Source organism: Marmota marmota, unplaced genomic scaffold (assembly GCF_001458135.2).
Source record: "Marmota marmota marmota unplaced genomic scaffold, marMar, whole genome shotgun sequence".
In the NCBI taxonomy this organism is placed as follows: domain Eukaryota; kingdom Metazoa; phylum Chordata; class Mammalia; order Rodentia; family Sciuridae; genus Marmota; species Marmota marmota.
Genome location: NW_026000048.1, coordinates 5,762,942 through 5,776,313, shown reverse-complemented (window position 1 = coordinate 5,776,313; position 13,372 = coordinate 5,762,942). Strand labels below are relative to the sequence as shown.

Genomic DNA, 13,372 nt, shown 5'->3' with positions numbered 1-13,372 from the left:
TTAATCCTCACGACAACTCTATAAAGTAATTTAATCTATTTTCCAAATGAGAAAACTGAAGACCAAAAAAAAATTCAGTGTTAATTATGTTCTTAACCATTACTTATCTCTCTTAACTCATCAGCTTCCCTACCAATCTGCTTCTCTCCTTCTGTGATTCCTTTCTACCTGTAATATCGCTATAGTATACGTTTAAAACTTTATACTTGAATTCTTCTCTCTTACTACTAACATTCCATAGTTGCCAAGTTTGGTCAGTTCTATCTATTCTCCATTCTCATTGCCATTATGATAGTTTAGAAGGGATCCTCCCATGCTAATCTTTGGTACTAAAAACAAACAAAAAAAAAAAAACAAAAAACCTTTTTTTATGCTTAAAGTTCTTATTTCTAAAGATTATAACTGGTTTGACATTAATGAAACTGGTTTTTAATATAAGTGTTTTACTATTACTATGATTCTGTAACTCTTATACTTTCTTACCAATTCTCATTAATTCAATGGTCAGATAAAGTGTAAACCCACAGGAAATTCATGTACTTTAGATCAAATTCTCTTTCAAAATAAAATAGTGATCACTTAAAAATAATAATAAAAGCATTTTATAAAATTAACTAATCTTGGGTGGAGATGCAGCTCAGTAGTAGAATACTTTCCTAGCCCTAGGTTCAATCCCAAATACCTCAAAATAAAAACAAAAACAAAAACAACAGAACAAAAACCCAGTATGGAATTTAAACAAAACTCACTTCCTTTTGTAAAAGAGATTGTTTTTTCCTTACAGACTTACCTTTGGCTGGATCACCAAGAGTGGTAATAGCACTGCTACCAACACACAGTCCACGCTGACATACCAATTTGGCCTTTAAACAAAAAAAATACTACTTTTGCTTATTATTAGTCTTGGGAGAGGCAATGAAATAGTGTTATATAATCTATAAGCTTTAAAATAAGTGCAGAATCTGTTCACTGCATGCATTCATGGCACAAAGTAAGCTCACGTCCAGCAACTGTATTTTGATTAATGGTCCAAAGTTTTCCATAAAACTTTATATTGGTGACATTTAACAAAAATATCACCAGCAAAACCAAATTAAACAAGGTCACAATTAAGTACTCCCTTGAAGGTGTCCCCCCCCAATTACAGCTTTAAATCCACTAAATTCAAAATGTCTTTATTTAGTGTAAACCCATAGCACACCTTATTTGGATTTAGATGACTAAGTTAAAAGAGATTAAATCTGCCCCTATTCTTTATAAAACATTAGCCCAACCTAGGAATTACTTTTGTATTACTTTTGGATGACAGTACTACTAGCCATATACATCTTTGGAGACATATCCTATGAAATTTGTTCAATCCCACAATTTAGGTACAGAAAAAAAAAAAAAAAACAGATATTCAATCTTCAAAGACAGGCACGAAACAACTCTAATTAACTAGTACCCTAAAAGTATTCATCTTATCCTCAAAATCATGTAATTTTAACTTGAAAAGCCTCTAAAGAAAGTATCTGGTAAACAACTATTCATAATAGAGAAATGCCTATTCACTCCACTAAAGGGCATTTAATCCAAATTAATTCAATTTTTACCATAGTTTACAAACAAATTTAAGATAAAACTAAAGAGAAACTATAAAAAGTTGTTTAAAAAAAATCATGTCAGCTTTCTTTATCATTTATACTGCCACTTAACTAAATAACAAAAAAATACCAATTAACTGGTCATCTGACAATCTCTTACCTGATTTTCAGTTTCAAATAGAAGAAACCCGTAAGTTTCCTGAAGTTCTTCCTGAGTATAGTTATTTGCTTGTTTTTGTTGATAAAAGGTTTTGTACTGTTAAAAAGAGAATAACCAAATGCAATAAATATGCTATTTTTGCTTGCAAATAAATTCTTTAAATGTCATCTGAACTCCTCCAGCTGAAAAATTAATTGAATACATTCTTTTTCTATTCCCTAAAATATAATGTTTTCTAAGTGAATATTTCCAAAGCTCTTTCACCTCATCTGAAAAATGACAGCCAAGAAGTATGAGCCTCAAATACCAAAAATGAGTCTATTTCTTTTAAATCTAAATGAAACTCACATAGTGTACACCAAGTACCTCACCTCGTTTAAGAAAATGTCATTTTTCACCAAAGTCACTTGACTGTACTGAAAACCATGCTCAGATGCAGAGTCCAAGTAAGAAGTACGGAGAACTGAAATTGCCCTCTGGAAAAGAGAGTCTGAACTCAAGGACACTGTCTCAAAAACTGTAAAACACAAATAAAAATAATGTCACTGTTTAAGATAATGAAAGGATGGGATTAAGAGGGGCATAATGAATATCACTCAATGTTACCTATTTCTTTCCTGTATAAGTAATAAATTAATGATGTACTGCAGTATAGGTACTGTATCTGTACTGTCTTAATGAATTTTTAAAAGACCATTCATGTGAGGAAAACAGCATAAATAAATTACAACTGAGGCTAAATTACTTTAATACAGGCGCTCAGATATGACCTATCAGACCCCTTACACCTTCTGGTCTAAAGTTGAGCACTATATTGTAAATACAGTTGGCCAAAAGCAGATGTACTGGTAGGGTCAAAATGGCAATCAACAACTGCTTAGGTCAATGTTTCTAACCCTTTAGGTTTTTATTCCTTTTACCCATGTCACATTCTGATAAACCCACTCTTCCCATCCTCTCATCAAATTCCTAAGTCTGTTAGAATCCTTTTTAAGGGGTCAATTATTGCCAACTCAAACAATACTAATCATCTGTCTCTGGTATCTCCCCATCAGCAAAGAGTCATCTATAGAATATTAATTCCCATGGACTATAATTTTTTTTTCATTTTACAAAATAAAACTATTTTTAAGGTTTTTTTAAAAAAACATACCCATGCGCTATCCCCAGAGATTGTGATATACTCCTCCCCTGAGAAGCATGTTTCCTAATTGAGAATTACTACCTGAATCCAGTAATTTCCTTGATGATCCTGTGTGTTTTGGATTTTTTCATTTCAGCAAAAACTTAGCTTAACCATTTGAACTGTTTACTCTCTTCTGTTTGTATTCTTTTTATTCTCTTTATCAAAATCCTGGGACTTACAAACTTCTTTATAAATAAGAATGATTTATACTGCACCAGAAGTTTTGGTCAAATAGTATGAATAAATATATTAAAATGGCTTCCCACCTCTTAAAGAAAAAACTGCCAATTTCATTAAATTTCAAATGTTAGAGAAGCATCCTAATTAAAATTAACTTACAAACAAAATACGTAAATTGTTACGTATTAACTAAAACCATACTACGAAGGAAATGAAAACATTTCAGTAAATTTAATTTCAACTAAACTGTCCCAATGCTTCAAGTTATTTAAAAAATCCTTTTTAAATAATCTCTCTAGTTTCAAAATGAAAGCTGTAAATAGAATGAAAGAAAAAAAGGATGAAACATTTAAGAATTTTCAGAAGTTAGCACATCTGATCTATAGCCATCCATTCTAAGCTTTACTTTTGCTCAATCACTTTCTTCTTCAATACCAGTGCTGTAAAACATGAGGATATTCTAAGCTAGGATTCATGGCTCTGCAGCTACTTGGAAGGCTGAGGAAGATAGCTTGAGTCCAGGAGTTTGAAGCCAACCAGAAACCCCATCTCAAAAAAAAAAAATAACCAAACATCAAAGATAATAGTTAAAGTAACAGTTTTTTGTATATTCACCGAGGATAAATAGGTGTGAAACAGTTGTTTACAGTGAAAAAGAAAAAAAAAAAAAGTAGCTTCAGAAATAAAGGTTCTGATTATCTACATCTCCAAATTCTACAAGACATTAATAGGGAGATATAAAGTTTGGGAAGTATGGAATACCATATACATTCCCATTTTTAAGCATCATAATGCACCATAATACAGTGAAAACCAAGAGGTAGTGCAAATTTTAAAAACAAATTTACTTAGCTTTTTAATACATATAGTGGCCAGAGAACACTATATTTCACATCAGTATAAGGAATACTGTTCTCAGTGAAGCCTTGAGTAAAGCTAAGATTTGAAACAAATAAGGAAGAACAAGTATAAAATGATTTATTTTGTGCTTATATATTTTTATTTCTAAAACTATTTACAGTTAAAATTGCTTTCCCCTTTAGGCCAGCATTATCTGAACAGCATCATATTGATAATAAGTAATAATTTTATGGGTAGTAGAAGGAAAAGAATGTTGGAAAATCATAGCTAATCTTGAATCTTTCATAATTTCATAAAAATGACCTCAATTATACTCTCCAAAGAGCAAAAGTTTCCTGCTTTATAAATAAGAACTTTATCCAAAAAAATTATTGATGCTTTTGCTCACACAACATATTTTCACTTGAGTCTATTGCACTGAACAACATGAACACTTCGTAAATGAATGGCCTCATTTTTGCTGAGCCACATTCATGCTTTATTCAAACATTGAAAATTACAGTATTAAGTAAATGAAGAGGGGGCTTTTCTACAAAGAAACCTAAAATAACATTTAAGAAGGTAACTGAAAAGTGCCTGTGTTTAAAATATTCAAAGTATCGGGCGGGTTTAAGTGACAATAAAGTGCACACAAAGAAAGTGAGTTTAGTTCAATCACAATGGTTCTGGGAAGTGAATTTTCCTGTTGTACCTGGCTTTTGGCACATTTCTGTTATGTGTATGCTCAACCTTTAAGTTTGATTTTGGACACCTCTAACTTCTAATAATAGGGATGAGAAAATAATAAACCAACTACCTGTGTGCTATATCATAGCACACTTTATATAACTTTTGGTCTGGGGATTGTAGCTCAGTGGTAGAATACTTGCCTAGCATGCACGAGGCCCTGGGTGTGAACTCTAGTACCATAAGAGAGGAGGGGAAAGGGAGAAAAAGAAAATTTGGTCTGAAAGCCAATGATGAGATAAAACTAATGACAAATTATATGTCACAGTGATTCTAACAAAAACTAGCTTATACATCTCTCCATGACCATATCTCCCCATAGAAGGACAATAACCTACATCTGTTGATAATAATGATGCCCATAAACCTTACCTATTCTAAGTAAGCCATTTGATAATTGAAGGGAACAGTCCATTCCTTAATCATTTAATCTTAAAATATATTATATCTTTACCTTTAAGATTCTAAAAGATAGATGGTTTAAAATAAGTATATTTTTAGTTCAATTTGGCAGAATCTTAAAAAAAAAACACAACATGCAATGTGCAGGAATGTATTTCTAAGAAATACTGGGATAAGTGGGCAGGACACACACACACACACACACACATACACACACAAAGCATTCCTTGAATAAGCATCCCTAGTGGCAAAAAAAAAAAAAAAAATGAAGATACCCTAAAGTACCATCAACAGAGAATACTCTGCAACTATTTTTTTTAATATTTATTTTTTAGTTGTAAGTGGACACAATATCTTTATTTCAGTTTTATGTGGTGCTGAGGATTGAACCCAGGGCTTCATGTGTGCTAGGAAAGCACTCTACCACTGAGCCACAACCCCAGCATCCCCGCTCTGCAACTATTAAGAACAAAAAGATATCTATTATATACTACAGAGAAACAACATATGTTACCTGTCATTTTGGCAAAAAAGAAAAAAATACGTAAGCAAAATTAGGTACTTGAAAGTATATGGAAAAAAATATAGAAGGATGGGAAACCAAACTGTTGATACTGGTTAAATTAATAGTTACTGAAACTGGGAAGGGGACAAAAGAGGAACTTAAATTTTTTACCTAATACATATTATTCCAATTTAGGTTTTTCTTACACGAGCATGTATTACTTCCACCGTTTATAATTCTACTTTGAATTGGTAAGTAATAATTTACAGCACTTAGATTAATACACACTCTTTTCTGATAAGAACCCTGTCTCGATCTTCTCTAAGAGAGAATGTAGTTGGGAGGATGGTCTTAGTTCCTTTATATCACATATACCTCCAGAATTCTTGAGGCAGTCCTGTTCTTTGTTAATGTCATAAATGCTAAATGAAAAATAAAACAATTCATAAAGTGAATGACTCTATGATATAGACAAATGTTAAACAAGCATCTAATTTGCAAGAGGAATAAGTCTATGGTTAATTTTACTTCCTTTGAGTAGTGCTTCTATAAATTTGCACTATAAAACAGTAGCATAGTTTGAAATAATTTTCCTCCAAGAGACTAACTTTTAATGAAAAATTTGTACACAGAAATAGATTCCTGTGCTTACAGGAATCACTTTCTTCTTCAATACCAGTGCTGTAAAACATGAGGATATTCTAAGCTAGGATTCATGGCTCTGCAGCTACTTGGAAGGCTGAGGANGGGGGGGGGGGGGAACTTTTAAAATGAAAAGCAGATCACAGAACCACATCTTTATTTTATTAAAAATAACAAAAGCAGGGCTGGGGTTGTAGCTCAGTGGTAGAGCTAAGCACTCTATCGCTTGCTTAGCACCTATGAGGCATTGGGTTCAATCCCCAGCAACACATTAAAAGAGAGAGAGAGAGAGAGAGATATTTTTTAGATAGTAGAAACAGTGTGAGCAAATTTACAAAATATCAAAGTCAAGTAGAACACAATGGAAAAAATCATTCCCCCCCCCCAAATCAGTGAATTTGTTAAACAAAACTATTAATGGTATTATGTATCCAGTACTATGATATATCTTTTATTTATCAAGACAGAGAAATGGTCCATTGTAAATAAACAGGTTAAAAGAGCTCAGACTACAAAAGACACATGATGCAAAGAGATCAGTATTGTAAATGCGTAGGAGTCTCTAGAACATAATATAGTGAATGCATAGTGGTATACAATCAATAATCTCATGGAGGCGGAGATAAGTCAGAAAGGTCTCATAGAAGTCATTAATACTTGAAATATGAGCTATTTAAGTGATAAGCCAAAAAGGGGATGGATGAGCTTCATATGACTAATGAGGGTAAGAAGAGAGGAGGGAAAAAAAAAGAGCAAGGAGATATAAGGGTTTCAGTTTTTACCAAAGGCTTCATAGTATTGTGTTCTAAACAATTATTAGTTGAGGATTTTAATACACTTTACAAAAAGAGTAGCATGTACAACGTATCTTTTTTCCCAAAAAGATGATTAGTAGAATTGTGTGAATATATGGGAGATGTTTTAGAAATAGGTATATTGATGACATCAATTAAGCAAATAAGGATAAATTGCTTATGTCAAGAGAGGAAAATTAAACCGGAAATGAAGAGACTAGGATTCTAGTGTGGGGCTTACCTCTAATTTTATCTGGACCGTGGTGTGAAAATTATTGTTGGCTGACTTTCCAACGATCATGCCCTTTTTTCCTTCCCTTCCCCAAGACAATAATATTTCTAAGGTATGGGTGGATCCTGTGTTTTAGGAGAAGATTGAAAAAAGTTTAATTAAACTCATTGTGGTAATTCTACTCCCTTTAGCTACAGACTGTTTTAGGAATAAACCAGTAACTCAATGCTAGACAATGGGATGTAAATGAACATCCACAGACAGAATTCTGGGGAAGCTTTCTTACCAAAGGGCAAGAGGAAAAGATGCATGTTCTCCCAGCTTCCACCATGTAGTCTCAGAACCTTATGTCAAGATGTGTTGCCCTGAATCTCTTTCAACCAAGTCAGGACTGATAAGCTAACACACTGAGGATATAAGTCAACAGATAATAACCTAGATCCTTGATGAAATCCTTAAGCCCCTGAATCAACTATCTGGAGTTGCTCTATCTTTGGACTTTTTGAAACATTACTGTTTATACAATTTTCATTTGTGGCTAGAGCACACTTAACTGATGGATTTTAAAAAAGTTATTTATATTCTCTAAGGCCTCATTAATTGTCATGACCTTTCCAAGGCTCCTTTCCATTCTACCACTATGACTCTATAAACTGCCCTACTAACAAAGGTTTGTTATGCCAGAAACATTACACACAGGCACTAGGTAACTTATTATTTTTTATTTGTTGATATAAACAGAATCATATCCTATTAAGTATTTTATCAGCAAGGAAGCTACTGTTATTAATGATAATGACAGTTACCGAAGCCCGTGCCAAGCCTGACCGGAGGAGGAAGCCTGGCCCCGCCCTGCGTGCTAGTCCGGAGGAAGCCCATCAACCCTTAAAACCCATCAAAGGGGGTGTGGCTACCAGCAAGGTTCTGCGGCTGATCCAGATATGGTATGCCTTCTATGAAACTAATGACTATATTTTTAAATAATAATTGAAACCAATATCTGTAGACTTAGAATCTAACTATAAATGTATTAATAATGAAAACTTATGCTTTGATGATGTACTGCTGATATTGGGAACTGTTAACATTGTCTTTCTCCACAAAAGAGGGATTTTGGAGCTATACAAAAACAATATAAATATATAAGGGAAAAACCATTAACACAACAGTTTCACAAAGCTAGAAAGAAACATGAGCAGTATGAAAAGACAAGGAAAGAAAGGACCACAAACAATGCAGGTCAATTCAACATTAGATGAGGTAATATCTGCAGCTGATGGAATGTCAGATAAGGAGTTCAGGATATACATGCTTCAGATGATCTGAGTCTCAAGGAAGACTATATTCAGCAAATTCAGACAATGAAAGATCACTTCGACAACGAATTACATAAACAAATCCAAGAAGCAAAAGATCAACTCTATAGGGAGATAGAGGATATTTAAAAAAAAAACACAAAAAAACAGAAATCCTGGAAATGCAGGAAACAATAAACCAAATTAAAAACTCAAATGAGAGTATTATCAGCAGAGTAGAACACTTAGAAGATAGAACACCAGACAACGAAGACAAAGTTTTTCAACTTGAAAAGAACATAGGCAGCTCAGCGAGAATGTTAAGAAATCATGAGCAGAACATCCAAGAATTATGGGATAACATAAAAAACCCAAAACTTCAGAGTTATTGGGATACAAGAGGGTATAGAGGTCCAAACCAAAGGAATGAGCAATCTATTCAATGAAATACTACTAGAAAACTTCCCAGTCTTAAAGAATGAAAAAGAAATCCAAATACTAGAAGCCTACAGGACGCCGAATGTACAAAATCATGAGAGATCCACACCAAGATAATAATAATGAAAATGCCCAACATACAGAATAAGGAGAGAATCTTAAAAGCCACAAGAGAGAGGAAGCAGATTACATTTAGGGGTAAACCAATCAGGATAACGGCTGATCTTTCAACACAGACTCTGAAAGCTAGAAGATCCTGGAACAACATATTTCAAACGCTGAAAGAAAAAGGGTTCCAACCAAGAATCATGTATCCAGCGAAGTTAAGCTTCAGGATTGAAGATGAAATAAAAATCTTCCACGATAAACAAAAGTTAAAAGAATTTGCAGCTAGAAAACCAGCTCTTCAAAACACCCTTGGCAAAACATTACAGGAAGAGAAAATGAAAAATAACAATGAAAACCAACAGCGGGAGGTAGTACAGTAGAGGAAAAACTAATCTAAGAGGAAAAACAAATCATGTTATGTCATATAAATAATCAAATATGGCTGGAAGTACAAACCATATCTCAATAGTAACCCTAAATGTTAATGGCTTAAATGCACCAATCAAAAGACATAGGCTAGTAGACTGGATTAAAAAAAAAGATCCAACAATATGCTGCCTACAGGAAACTCATCTGATAGGAAAAGACATACACAGACTGAAGGTGAAAGGTTGGGAAAAATCATACCACTCATATGGACCTCGGAAGCAAGCAGGGGTGTCCATACTTGTATCAAATAAAATAGACTTCAAGCCAAAGTTAATCGAAAGGGATAAACAAGGACACTACATACTGCTCAAGGGAACCATACACCAACAAGACTTAACGATCATTAATATATATGCCCCAAACAATGGTGCAGCTACGTTCATCAAACAAACTTTTCTCAAGTTCAAGAGTCAAATAGACCATAACACAATAATCATGGGAGATTTTAACACACCTCTCTTACCACTGGACAGATCTTCCAAACAAAAGTTGAATAAAGAAACCACAGAGCTCAATAATACAATTAATAACTTAAGACTTAATTGATATATACAGAATATACCACCCAACATCAAGCGGATACACTTTCTTCTCAGCAGCACATGGATCCTTCTTAAAAATAGACCATATATTATGTCACAGGGCAAATCTTAGCAATTACAAAGGAGTAGAGATACTTGCTGAGAGCCACGGCCGAGTCTGTATGGCCCCTGGCATTTTGCCAACAGTATTGATTGACAGGCAAGGCATTACTATCCGCCTCTGCCGCAACTTTTGAGTTCTCGCACTATTTTGGAGTTCTCGTGGGGATTTCCGGGGATTCCCCGAGAGTTCCCATTGGTTGGGGAAGTGCAGGAGGAGGGATTTCCGAGAGAGATATTTCCGGCTGGGGGTTCCTGGACAAGCCTCGTGGCCTTCGGGAGGATTCCCCGGGAGCTGTGTGAAGTGTTTTCCTGCAGTTTAAAAATAAAGTTTGTTCCTGCTTCAGTGGCTCGTGATTTGTGCCCAGCCAGACTGCGGCANGGGAATGGAACCACCATTTGACCCAGCTATTCCCCTTCTCGGACCAAAAGACCTAAAAAGAGCATATTACAGGGACACAGCCACATCAATGTTTATAGCAGCACAATTCACAATAGCTAGACTGTGGAACCAACCTAGATGCCCTTTAATAGATGAATGGATTAAAAAAATGTGGCATTTATACACAATGGAATATTACTCAACACTAAAAAATAACAAGATCATGGCATTTGCAGGCAAATGGATGGCATTAGAGCAGATTATGCTACGTGAAGTTAGCCAATACCTAAAAAACAAATGCCGAATGTCTTCTCTGATATAAGAGGGGTGATTCAAAATGGGATAGGGAGGAAGAGCATGAAAAGACGACTACCATTAAATAGGGAAGAGAGGTGGGAGGGAAAAATAGGGAGAAGGGGAGTTAATGGAAGTTGGAAGGAGAACCTCATTGTTATACAGAATACATTTATGATGTTGTAATGAGAAAAAAAAAGTGTGTCACATTAGATTGGATAGAGAGAAAGGATGGGAGAGGAGGGGAAGAGTAGGGGGGATAGGAAGGGCAGCAGAATAAAATAGACAATATGATTGATGTATGTACATTCCATGTATGTATTATATGTCAAAATACATTCTGCTGTCATGTATGACTAAAAAAAATTTGAATTAAAATTAAAAAAAAAAAGAAAAAGAAATTATGACATTTGCCGGTAAATGGATGGAGATGGAGAATATCATGCTAAGTGAAATAAGCCAATCCCAAAAAAACCAAAGCCCAAATGTTTTCTCTGATGCTAATTCACAATGTGTATATTGGGGGTACAGGTGTTAAGGAAGAATTGAGTTACTTTAGATGAGGTAGAAGGGAGTGAAGGGAGGGGAGGAGATATAGGGATAAGAAGAATAGTAGAATGAAACAGACATTATTACCTTATGTACATACATGACTGCATGACCTATGTGATTCTAATACATGTACAATCAGAAAATGAGAAGTTATCCCCCATTTATGTATGATATATTAAAGTGTATAAGTGCATTCTACTGTCATGTATATCTAATCATAATAAATTTAAAAAATCTTTAAAAAAATGATCGTTACCATTTGTTGGGTGTTTGTTATATTCCAACATCATTTGCCAACCACTTTGAACTTCAGCTTTATCTTCTGGCAAAACTTTGTCTCCCAGTTAAACACATGTATACATTCTATATATCTGTTAATGAAAAACATATTCCCCACCTACAAAATTCCCTATGCTTCTATCCCATCTCCTCATTGTCAATCCCTGTTTTGTTATATCAGTATTCAAAGTTTCACTACTTAAGTGTGTATCATCAATCATGGCTGAGTCATTCTGGGTAGTCAAGTTACTCTCTTACACCATGTTTTATTTTTCTGAATTTAAAACGGCCTCTGTTTAAATTTCAGTCATCGGTCATTATTTCAATGTGTAAATTTCCCAGAGAACTAAAGATAGCCCCTTAGAGAGATGGATGAAGGGTTTTTTTGGTCTGATCTGAGCAGTTACTTTTTTCTTAGAAGCATCCTTCATGGAGCACTATATCCTCCAGCTTCAACCCATGCTTGTATGTTATGATACTACAGCTTAGCTTTATAACTTTTCTGAAGGATACAAAAATGACCTATAGATTCAACATAAAACAATCTGCAGAAAGTAATGATCCAATTCCAGAACTTGTGTAAGAATTCAAAGGATTCAGAATAGCCAAGACAATTTTGTAAAAGAACAAAAAGCTACCTAATTTCAAGAATTACTACTACAAAGTAGATAGTCAAGATAATACAAGATAATGTGGTATAAGTGTAAAGATATAGACCAACAGAATACAGAAGAGAATCTGGATACTGATTTTTAGCAACATTGAACCACAAAATTTAAACTAGAAATAGATCATACATGCATACATAAATGAGAAAACTATAAAGCCTCTACCAGAAAAAAAAAATCTCTATTGTTAGATACAAAAAGTTTTCATAGGACACAAAATTAGTGACCACAGAAGAAAAATGAATACACAAGATCTAAATAAATTTTAAAACCTTCTGATCTTCAAAAGACATAATTAAGAAACTAATTATCAGAGAAGTGCTAATTAATTCTTTTTAATTTTTAATATTTATTTTTTAGTTTTTCGGCAGATACAACATCTTTGTTTGTATGTGGTGCTGAGGATCGAACCCGGGCCGCACGCATGCCAGGTGAGCACGCTACTGCTTGAACCACATCCGTAGCCCCAAGAAGTGCTAATTAAAACCACAACAAAATGGTTTTTGTTGAAATGACCAAAATTAAAAAGAATGAAAATATCAAACATTGGCAACAAGGAACAAATGGAACAGCAGTTTTTCAGTTTTGGACTACTAGGTATGATGTTGTGCTGAACTTCATTTGCAGTCCTTTTTGTGGATAAACTATGGTATATTCATATAACATAACACTATTAAGCAATAAAGAAAAAAACTTCTGATAAAGCATGAGTCTCAGAAACATTATACTGAGCAAAAGAATTCAGACACAAAGACTATACACTATAGAATTCCATTTATACAGAATTCCATTTATACAAAGTTCTAAAACCTGTAAAATTAATCTATAGAAATAAAAATGGTACCAGTGGGGACTGAGGTTGTGGATCAGTGGTAGAATACTTGCCTAGCATGTGTGAGGCACTGGGTTCAATTCCCAGCACCACATGTAAGTAAGTAAATAAAGGTCAATCAACAACTAAAAAAATTTTTTTAAAAAATGGTACCAGTGGTTGCCTATGGCAAGGACAGGG

General features: G+C 34.1%; 1 protein-coding gene across 10 annotated transcripts in view; it reads right to left on the bottom strand.

Moving 5' to 3' along the window:
* Tasor2 (transcription activation suppressor family member 2) overlaps positions 1-13,372 on the bottom strand; it is a 72,821-nt gene that overhangs the window by 43,029 nt on the left and 16,420 nt on the right. For 4 of the 10 annotated variants that reach the window (XM_048812622.1, XM_015495163.2, XM_048812624.1 and 1 more), the window contains exons 2-4: positions 2,118-2,263; positions 1,747-1,842; positions 791-881 (exon numbers count right to left, since the gene is read on the bottom strand). In XM_048812622.1, coding sequence (XP_048668579.1) covers positions 791-881; positions 1,747-1,842; positions 2,118-2,263 — 333 coding nt within the window. Of the gene's footprint in view, positions 1-790; positions 882-1,746; positions 1,843-2,117; positions 2,264-5,894; positions 6,029-7,283; positions 8,392-13,372 lie in introns of those variants that run through there. The other 6 variants (XM_048812627.1, XM_015495164.2, XM_048812628.1 and 3 more) reach the window with 5 other exon arrangements.